The 11,229-nt window shown below is 39.5% G+C and overlaps 1 protein-coding gene across 1 annotated transcript; it reads right to left on the reverse strand.

Annotated features, from left to right (window-relative positions):
* Nucleotides 1–349: 349 nt before the first annotated feature.
* Nucleotides 350–900, reverse strand: LOC131506109 (U6 snRNA-associated Sm-like protein LSm3). Its single transcript, XM_058719702.1, has one exon. It carries the CDS (start codon nt 884–886, stop codon nt 578–580), a length of 309 nt encoding a protein of 102 aa, XP_058575685.1. The 5' UTR covers nt 887–900; the 3' UTR covers nt 350–577.
* Between the last annotated feature and the right edge of the window lie 10,329 nt (nt 901–11,229).

Below are 11,229 nucleotides of genomic sequence, written 5' to 3' on the forward strand. Positions count from 1 at the left end.
GTACTACATGGTAGGTTTTTCCTTTGTTTTTGTGCTGGTTTCTCCAAAAGATGTGTCTAATTGTTGTGCGTTGTATAGGAAGCTAAGTTAGATAGACTGACATATGCTTTAGCGTCCTCATGTTCTTACCCTTCCGTATCCTCCACATTGCATTTTTTCATTTTTACCTTTCATATTTTTTAGTACAACTTCAACCAGGAATGTTTCTATCAAATGCAGACTACATATGTATGCAGAAAAGAAAATGGTGTGAGGCTGCTTTGTTGCATTTTAATATACATAATTTTCAACACAGTGCTTATTTTCAGAAAACTGTAAGACAGAAACAAAGCTTTATTTTTTATTTTTTATTTTTTTTGGTGATCACATTTATTGAAAGGGTTGGAAAAAATAAAAATACTCTTTAGCTTAAGAATTTTTGAGTTATCTGCAAATCAACTCATTTCAGGAGTGCAAGAATCCTTGGTCATTTCTTAATGTCGAAATTAACGCAGGTTTCTCTTTTGAGTGTCTTCTACATTTAAAGAGGCAATCATACAAAGTCTCCTATATTCCATAACACGATAAATTCTTTGTTTCAGCCAACTCTTAATGGAGGGGAGACTAGAACAACACCATCTCCCCGGACAAAGAGCATCGGAATATTCCGTTTTGTTGATTTATATATCTCCTCATAGGTTTCCTCATCAATTTCTATGGTAGTCACAGTCTCTTCCACATCTCCCAATATCATATTTAAATGCTGATCATAAGCATGTAATCTGCCTCGAAGCTCTCTGTCATTCCTCATTTTCACATAAATTCGCTCATCCAGGCTGAGCCTGATGAGATCCAGGGGCTCCTCTACGGTGTTGGTGGTTTGTTGCTGGTCCACGTCGTCCGCCATGCTTCAAACCCTGCGCTCTCAGAAACAAAGCTTTAAAAAAAGAACCATTGACTATTCAGAGGAAAGCATATAAGTATCTAGAAAGTTAAAAGAAAGAATTAGGTCATTTTTATAGCCCAGAAGGTGAATTGAGCATCATGAAGCAGGGTGATTCTGCTCCTAAATTATCTCCTCACGGCTCTTCTTTCCTTGAACACAAGATACACACAGAGAGGTTCTTGTTCAGGGAAGGGGTCAGGGTTCTCTTGTTTTTTTTATTTGAAACTTTTCATGTGGCATCCTTTATTTTTTAAACCTCTCTTTCCCTGCAATTTCCTTTCCCTCTTTGATGCTGCAGGATTCTGCCCACATCTTCTTGTCTACGTGGGCAATGCACTCTCCAAGCTAATTTGCTGTGCTTCAGAATGCATCACAGCAAAGCCCAAGAACAAATATTGCCCTCAGTTTTTTTTTTTTTTTGCAATTAAGGCTTATTAATTGCGTTTCCATTTCCAGTTTTTATAAGCTCTCCCTTTTGTCCTTCACACAGTTGGTTTACTAAGACTTGGATTGCATTTTTATTATGAGGAAAAACTGAAACTATTAGCTGGTTGATTACTGGAAACAATACCAAACAGCTAAATTTCTCCCAAACTAAATATATTTTTTAAATATTGAAAAAAAATATTGAATGTGCTTTTATTTTCCTTAGTGCTGGAAAACATCTCCACTTCTCTATAATTAAATGTACATATTCACCTTTTATTGAAATCCTTTTGAAGTGAGCACAATTTCTACATATGTCATGTAGCAGTATTGGGTTCACTTGATATAAATATAAATGGAAATTTGATACCAGTCTTCCCCATTCTGAGTAAACTTATGTCAGAAGAATAACAAAAACTAGTTCATTTAAGAAAATAATAGATACTGTGTGTGGAACACTTTATGTATGCCAGGCTTTCTTGTAAATGCTTAACCTGTAACATCTCATTTAATTCTTATAAGAATCCTGTGCAATATGTTATCCCCAAGCTATCCTCATTTCACATGAGATTCTTGAATCACAGAGAACTTAAGTCGAGCTGTTCAAGACCACACAGCTCAGGGGAGGCAGGGCTGGGAACAAAGCCTGCAGTCTATCCAGAAAATACGCCCTTAAACTTTATCCCACTCTGCCTTTCGGCAACATAAGAAATGTATACAATAATTGAAAGTGTCTTTTTTAATGAAGTATTATGCTTAAATATGGCTGGCAGAGGATTCATTCTCAGTAACTGCCTTTGCATTTTTTATTTCTAAAATGACTCTTATTGCGATCTCACTCATATTATAAAATGATCCCACTTATTAAATTATAAAATGATGATAAGGTGTTTTCTATTCAAGAGAACAAGGAGAAGGGAGATGTTACATTTTGATAACAGATGATTAAATATAGTATAGGAGACGATCTATGTGAGATGCAACAATATCAATTAAATTACAGTTGACCCTTGAACAACGCAGGTTCATTTATAATTGGATTTTTTACGGTACGGTAGTGAATATGTATTTTCTCTTCTTTACGATTTTCTTAATTTTTTTCTAGTTTACTTTATTGTAAGAATACAGCATATAATAATGCAACATACAAAACGTGTTAATCTACTGTTTTTGTTATCAGTAAGGTTTCCCATAGTAGGCTATTAATAGTTAAGTTTTGTAGAGTCAAATGTCACACGCAGATTTTCAACTTCATGGGAGGTCAGCACTCCTAACCCCTGCATTGCTCAAGTTTCAACCGTCTAATCTCTCTCTCTCCATCCTAGACTTCTTCTCTCTAAATCCTCATTTCCAAATGCCACTTTGCTATCTCCGCATGGATCTCTCACAAGTTTTGCAAATGTACCTTCTGTGACTGCTGCCACCAGCCTCCACCTTGCATACAAACCCAAATCTGCTTTTTCTTTTCATTTTCCTTGTCTGAGTTCATGAAACACCAGTTCTCTAAACATCTATGGCAGTCCTCATTGCTGCTAATGTCCACTGCTGGCCAGCGGCAACTGCAGACGCCCGATGTGAAGGTGCTTACATCTGTACTGCCAGCCTCATCTCATATTTGAAGCTCAAACATGTACTTGACATTTCCCAGACAGTTTTTTTTCCTTTTTGGCCTATTTTTATTGCAAATCCCTTGCTCTGGGACTTGGTTGAGTTCATGGAGACTGAACTTAAGGACACTCTCAGAACTATATTCAGAAACACTTTTCTTTTTAGACTTTGGCCTTGGCTCTAAATGGTCTTTTCCTCTTGGGATACGTTGCTTATGGTGAGGAATGTTGATACTTTCTGTAAGTAGACTCTGGATAGAAGCCTGCCCCCTGCCCACTACCAACACTCCAGGTAGGTTTAAAGCAAGGGTCATTAGAACTAGGTTCTGTACAGGAACCCTGATTCACTAATAACTTGTTAATAATTTTTCAGTCATAATTTTTGAAATGAAAATAATGTTTATTTCCCTTAAACTCTAGTTGACAGGACTTACCCTAGCCATCTGATTCATTGAGGTGTTACTGTATCATTTTGATCTTAGAATTATAAAATAGACATTTGAGGACTTTGAAAAGAATCAAGGAACACAGACACTTCCAAAAAATAAATGTAACTTGTGTTTAAAATGATTAAAGAAGACAATTTGGGTGATACAAACAAACCTTATTGAACACTCCATGAAGCAGGCAGCCTCTATTCCCAAGGGTTTAGAGAACCCCAAAATGGGGCTGAAAGCATGGAGCTTTTATAGGATGAAGAGAAAAGAGGGGTGACTGGATGGCTCAGTCAGCTGAGCATCTGACACTTGGTTTGGCTCAGGTCATGATCCTAGGGTCATGAGATGAAGCCACGCATCTGGTTCTGCACTGAGGTGGAGACTGCTTAAGATTCTGTCTCTTCCTCTGCCTCTCTCCCCCATTCATGTTCTCTCTCTCTCTCTCTCTCTCTCTCTAAAAAAAGAGAGAGAGAGAGAGAGAGAGAGATAGAGAGATAAAGGAACAGGGAAGAGAAAAGTAGGAAATGAATAAGCAACAAGGAAATAAGTATAGAGCCCACAGTTGGCTTGGTGTTTGGGGATTGGCTGACTGGACACACTGCATTTCTGGCTGAGTCCACTCATTTACAGGGGAATGAAAAGTTATCTAAGCCGCAATTTGCCCATGCGACCCCCCAGGGCAGGAGTGGCTCTGTCTTTGGCCTAGAAATTTATTTCAACACCTACTACATGTTGCCACTGTCTGAATCATCCCCAAATAGTTAAGGGTTAAGTGGGAGCTCACAAGTCAATTGGTGAATAGAAAGTCCTCACCTAATCGTTCCACAAGCAATATTCAGGTCGCCTCATCAGTTGTCTGGACAAGGAGTGGGTAAGAAGGAGAGGATTTCCTTCTAATCCTACCACAGAACATCCCAGCGTTTCACTGAGTCTGTAGGAAAATTTCCCCAAATGAACCATAATGATTTTTCTCATTTGAAAGCAAAAGAAGTGGCAATGACAGTAACAATGAGTGCCAAATTTGCTTTGATTCTTTTTCCAGACCATCTGCTCTTCTCTTTGTGCTCCATATTGTACGTTGTTGAGAGCATTGAGCAAGATGACTGGAAATAAGCAAAATAGACTCTACTTCATTGAATCCTAAATTGCTAAAATGCATAGTTTTGTTGTTTAAGAAGTTATCTTTAAATATAAAACTGAAATAAGTATAGGAAATTCAAGTGATTTTGTGATATATGCTGCATTCATTTGACAGAAACAAACAAAACATACAGTGGATTTAAAAAAAGGATAGTTTATTTCTCTATCCTGTAATAACCACAGGTTATTTGTCCAGAGACAGCTGGAAAGCTGTGCATTGACACATTTTGTTTGGTTCTTATTTGATGTCTGCCAGACCAGGAGAAGCCACAGCCAGATCTGATGGAGAAGACAGAATATCACCCAGAAATCCTAACTTTCTGCTGCATGGAAAAAACAGAAGAAATTTTGAGTTGTCTTTTTTGCGGAGGAGGAAGAGTTGTATTAATAGAAAGAAGAGGGTGGGGGGGGGTGGAATTTGGAGGAGGAGGGAATAAAGAGGGGCAGGCTGAGGTCCTCTGAATCCCAGTATCCCTTCTCTCCTTCTTACACTAGCAATAGATTCCTCAGCCTTCACCTGGGCACATGCATCCCTTCACATCTGCAAGCTACACACTATTCTCCCAGGCTCTCTTGCCAATGTAAGGCAATTTGACTAAGTTCAGGCCAATGAGGTATGAAAGATTCTGAGGTGTATCATTTCCAGCTTATCTCTTTTTGGATGCTTACTTTGCACTCTTCCCTTTCTGTTGCCTAGGAAATCATGACACTTGGAGAAATCTTGGAAATGCAGGTGAAGACAAGAGCCATCACCAGCCCTGGAATGCTCACCTTTGGAGTGTTCATTTATTTAATCAACTCGTGATAGTTTTTAAAACCTGACATAAAGGGGTGGAGTCTATGTCTCCTCCCTTTGAAAGACTTGTGACTTCTGCAACCAATGAATTATGGCAAAAGTGATACTATGTGACTTCCAAGGCTTGGCCAGAAGAGGCCATGTGACTTCCACTGGCTCTTTCTCAGACTCTCAGTCTCAGGATGCCTATTGGAACCCAGCTGCCTTGCTGTGTTAGGCCCGAGTCCCATGTATAGGGTCATAGCCCCAGCTAAGTTCAGCCTTCAAGTCCTTCCAGCCAAGGTACAAACACATCAGTAAAGAAGCCTCCAGTCATTTGGATGACCCTCAGACCTTCACATCTTCCTGTCTGGGGTCCCAGACATCTTAGAACAAAGCAAACCATCTCGGCTCTGTCCTCTCCCAATTCCAAACTCAGAGTATCTGTGAGTGTAATCAAGTGCTCTAAGTATTTTGTGGTGTCCCTATTAAAGTCACTTAGCTTACACTCTAAGTAATACAAATGTCAGATCAAAGATTATTTAAATAAGTTTAAATAACTTTAAAAAATATTTAAATAGTGTGTTAAACAAAAACAAGACCACTTTAAGTACCCAAGAAAATCTTAAATGTTAATTAGCTATGTCAGATAGAACTATTTACCTATAATCTATAAGCAACCACCAGACTGGGGCAATTCTGTCAAAGCTGTTCAGATCTCTGGAGGAAAATGGGGGCTGGTCTGAAATTTGAGCTTCTCATGTTATATCCTGGGCATTTGTCTGATTTTCTGCACTGATGTCATTCATATCCATATCTTCTTTCCTTTTCCCTATAACTTGCTGCTCAATGGTCTGAGGATATATTAGGTTTGAGTTAAGTCTAGTTTATGATGTATTCCTACCTAATAAACTTCCAATTGAAAATTTTCCTGTTAACCTTTATATCTGGGCTGGTCCATATTTCTACAGTCATTAAATAATTAACCACTTGCCTCTGAATTTGCCTTTGAGTCTGAGGGTATACACACACAGACACAGACACACACACAGACACAGATGCAGACACACACACAGATATACACACTGATAGCCCTTGTTGTGACAAAGTCCACAACAGCTATGTGTTCCAATTGCACAACTTCAAAAGTCTGTGTTTCGAGGGAGTGACTCTCATCTCTTATTATTTTTCCACCTCTATCATTAGTGGGATGAAAACATACATTAAAAAGTGATATACAGAGATAGATACAGACATAAATTACAATACTTTCCTGGGCCACATGCCACCAAACTTGGAATAAGAAAAAGAGATTGTGGTCAATGAAACTATTCCCCCAAGAGACCATGAGCATGAAAAGGTCAAGGCAGGGACCTGGTATGTATATCACTTACCCTTTCTGAGTCACACTTTCTTCTTTGACAACAGGAAACAACTGAGTCTCCACTGCATCTCTCCCAGGATGGTTGTGAGGAAGAAATTACACAATGTGAATGGTACTGAGCTGCTCTAGTATGAGACCCTAGTGGTGTCACCACACATCCAGTAGGAGACCAGTGATAACTAAGGGAAAGTGAACACCCGTCCCCCAAAGTGCACATAAATTTTTAATCCCCCAAGGGTTTAAAAATTTAAAGGTTTCTATAGCCTCTCTTTTTTTGTCTTATGTAGATAAAATCCTAGTAAGCGAATGGATCAAGCATGAGAAATCCAATAGCAATACCACCTCATATTTGGATATACAGCAACTAATCAAAACCAGATTTGGGGCCCCTGGGTGGCTCAGTCGACTAAGCGGCTGACTTCAGCTCAGGTCATGATCTTGTGACCATGGGCTCGAGCCCCACGTTGGGTTCTGCTGACAGCTCGGAGTCTGGAGCCTGCTTCGGATTCTGTGTCTCCCTCTCTCTCTGCCCCTCCCCCACTCATACTCTGTCTCTCTGTCTCTCTCAAAAATAAGTAAACATTAAAAATTTTGTAAATAAAAAAAAGCTTTAATTTCTGTTCATTTCTGCTTTTCCCTATTTCCTTCTGCTCTATCAACTCTTTTTTTTTCTGATGCTGCGTATGAAATGAAATCCCTACAGGACAGGTTGAATTTATTTTATTAATTTATATAAATTATCTAAACCACATAAAAGACTTTTCTCAAAATAAATATTCCTGTGTTCCTTTCTTGAAAATGTTCAGCTAGCCCAGTGCAGAGCGAGGTTTGAGGTGCAGATGCAAAACCAGGAGACTGGGTCCCCCTCCTGAACCTGTCAGTTGCTGACCCTGGCCAAATCTGTTTAGGAAGCCCAGGTTCCTCAGATGTAAACAATGGGTTGTATTAAACTCTTTCTAAAGTGTCTTCCATTTCTAAGATTTTGCAAACATGTTGATTTGAAGGATAGTAGTTGAGAGTGCGGGTTCTCAAGCCCTTAGCCTGGGCTTGAATCCCAATTCTCCCACTTACCATCTGTGTAACCTTGAGCAGATGACTTAACTTTCATGTATCTCAGTTATGTCGTCTAAAACATGTGCAAATGGTGGTCCCCACCTCATAAGGTTATGAGCGCATTAAATGTGACAATATGCATGCAGTGAGAAGATGGTGCCTGGCACATGTAGGGCTCAGTGAGCATTTAATTCTATGCACATTTAAAAAATCACCTAATATTTCATGTTCATTAGATGCTAGAGAGCTCAGAAACCCCAGGTGACAAGACTAGTAAGTTGTGGAGCAACATCACAACCATGGCTGTGGTTGACTGCAAATACCCAGAAAGTGTGGCTTATTGCAAATTCTAGGAAATGGCTATATATAACATCTCCAAATCTTTAGAATTGTAGAATGACTTGAAGACAGTACATTTGAACTCCTGAGTTTGTTATTATTATGGTTGCCTACTTGTTTGGTGTCCCTTTTTGGCAAGCTTTACATTCCTCATTTTTCTTTGGCACTGAAAGCCACTTGTTTTGTTTTTAGTTCCATTCCTGTGAAACCGTCTGAATTGCCTAGTCCAACACTTTCTTCCAGGATTTTCCCAGGGGCACATCCAGGAGAAATATATGATTTGGGACTTTACGTTAGCCAACCAATCAGACATTAGATATTTCCAAGTTAACCTTTTATTTACTATCAGGCTAGTAATTTCTTTACACTTCTATTCATTTATTTTTACAACCTGGACAAGGGAGATACACAGAAAGTGATCCTGAGTCAGATGAAAGAGAAAGAAGAAAAAGCACAGACCAGGGTAGCAAAGGTCAGTAAAACCCTATGAATTCGAATAATACTCATCACCTACCATTTTGGAGCCCCAATTCCTGTGAGCAGGATCTATGCTCCTCACTGTTCAGAGCAGCACATACAAAAACAACCAAATCAGGTTGAAATTTTCAGCCCTATTTTACCCTCCAAGAAACTGAGAGAAATACTAAGAATGTCCATTGCCTTCAGATATTATTTCAAAATAAATGGGGAAATGATCTCCTGCTCTTATCATTTTCATTTACTTAAGAAATAGTGACTAAAAGCTAAGCCTGTGCTAAGTGCTGAGCCTGATGCTGCTGCTGGGGGTTGTGGGAGGGCTAAGACGTATAATATCCAGGTTTGTGAGGACCGACTGACTCCTGGTCTGGTGAAGAGTCTGGTGAAGATGGTGGGCACGTAATAATGATAATAGTAATAACGCTAATGGCGATAGAAGGACTGGAAGAAAAGAGCTGTTGGTGCTGACCTGCTTATAAAACAGTTCCTGATTGGTCTGCTGGCTCTGGGTGACTGACACCCTGTGAGTGGGTGAGAGAGCACTTTCTCAGTGTGGCCCTTCTGAATCAGTCAATGTTACAAAGACCTAACAGGGCTTCCTAGCAGGGGTGATGCTTTAAGTCTATTCTCAGAAGCTTATCAAATTGCGAAAGGACTTTTGATTCATAAACATAAATCAAGTTACACTTCTTGAATACACACAGGCTGAGAGACAGGACAAGTCTGCTGAGACGAGGAATGAAGGAAGGAGGCATATTAAGCAAAGCCTGATAATTTGAATGTGGCTAATAAGAATTTTGTTGAGAATCATAAAAGTAAATGAAATGGGCTAATGGGACAAGTGTCATTTACAAAGCCAAATATAAGTTAGAGGAGCTGGGCTGGCCCTGGGTGAAATGGTTGAAGAAGGCAAAATCTGACTTTGAAACCCTATAGTATTGCCACGTAGTACTTCATTGTGTATATAAACCACAATTTCTTTATCCATTCATCAGTTGATGGACATTTAGGCTCTTTCCATAATTTGGCTATGGTTGAGAGTGCTGCTATAAACATTGGGGTACAAGTGCCCCTATGCATCAGTACTCCTGTATCCCTTGGGTCAATTCCTAGCAGTGCTATTGCTGGGTCATAGGGTAGGTCTATTTTTAATTTTTTGAGGAACCTCCACACTGCTTTCCAGAGCGGCTGCACCAATTTGCATTCCCACCAACAGTGCAAGAGGGTTCCCGTTTCACTCTTATGTGGATCCTGAGAAACTTAACAGAAACCCATGGGGGAGGGGAAGGAAAAAAAGAAAAAGAGGTTAGAGTGGAAGAGAGCCAAAGCATAAGAGACTCTTAAAAACTGAGAACTGAGGGTTGATGGGAGGGGGGAGGGTGGGGAGGGTGGGTGATGGGTATTGAGGAGGGCACCTTTTGGGATGAGCACTGGGTGTTGTATGGAAACCAATTTGACAATAAATTTCATATATTGAAAAAAATAAAAAATAAAAAAAGAAACTATAGTATGCTTCCTGCTCCTTTTCTTCCTTGCCTGGCAAACAAGGCGCCTTCTAGACCCCTTGTCTCTCACCATCCTTTTACCCTGTTGACAGCTAGTTGCACAGAAATCCCCCCTAAAGCATGAACCAAAAAGTGATTATGCCTCACTCCTTCACATTTCCAAGGGGCTCCTGAAGAGTGGAAGTCCCTGGGGCTTTAAGACATGGATCTCTAATGGTGAGGTTTCAGTTTGTGGTGGAGGCATTGTCTGGAGGCCACAGGATTTTCCACCTTTTAATGCCCAACATGTAAGGGATGCCTTGCTCTGTCATCTCTATCAGGTAGCCCGAGTGCAAGCTGCTTTTGGGGACAGGGCTGTCCAGTTGGAATCTTTTCAGCCTTCAGCAGCAATTCCTAAGATATGGCCTTTTTTTTTTAATCTTTTTGATAAATGATAATAATCAAATTCTCTCCTTTTTTTTTTTTTTTTTGGATGAAAACTCAGAAAGTAAATATCAAGAACAAAATATCCTCACAGAGCCACATAGCAACAATATCAGTGTCTTTTCAAACTGGCCAAATCACTGAGCTGCAAAATAACTCATCATTGCTATTGACCTCAAACTTGCTCGCTCTCCCCGTGGGTCCTCACGCTCTCTTCACTCCGTTTCATTGGAAAGCAAAGATAATTTTAAGGTGCACTTAAAAGATTTTTATTTAAGGCTTTTAAATATTTATTGAAAATATTGTCTTGGTCTTCTCAAAAGATAGTTTAAATTTTTAGCCAACCACTTTCAATGTTTTTTCCTTCCCTGAACCAGGATGTAGATGTATATTTAAAATAACTTTTATTTACAAAACCGTATCTTAGCAACAGTGGCACAGCACAAGAGTGTGTTATCTAAAGCAAACCAATTCTGGCCATAAACTATATAAGCGAAGCAGCTAAATGTGATTGGTATAGCTCTTCCGAGATACCATGAGCTTGAGGTGTTACATGAGATTAAAGGCATATTTTTCAGAGACCTGGGCTGATCTGTTATTCATGTTTAACTCAAGGGATGAGCAACACTTTCTATTCCTAATTATAGAATCATAAAATTTTAGAGCTCAAAATATTGGAGGCTTCCTAGTCCAGTCCTGTCATATTATACAAAGGCAGGGGAAGGAAAGCAAGGGAAA

This window comes from Neofelis nebulosa, chromosome 3 (genome assembly GCF_028018385.1).
Source record: "Neofelis nebulosa isolate mNeoNeb1 chromosome 3, mNeoNeb1.pri, whole genome shotgun sequence".
Classification (NCBI taxonomy): domain Eukaryota; kingdom Metazoa; phylum Chordata; class Mammalia; order Carnivora; family Felidae; genus Neofelis; species Neofelis nebulosa.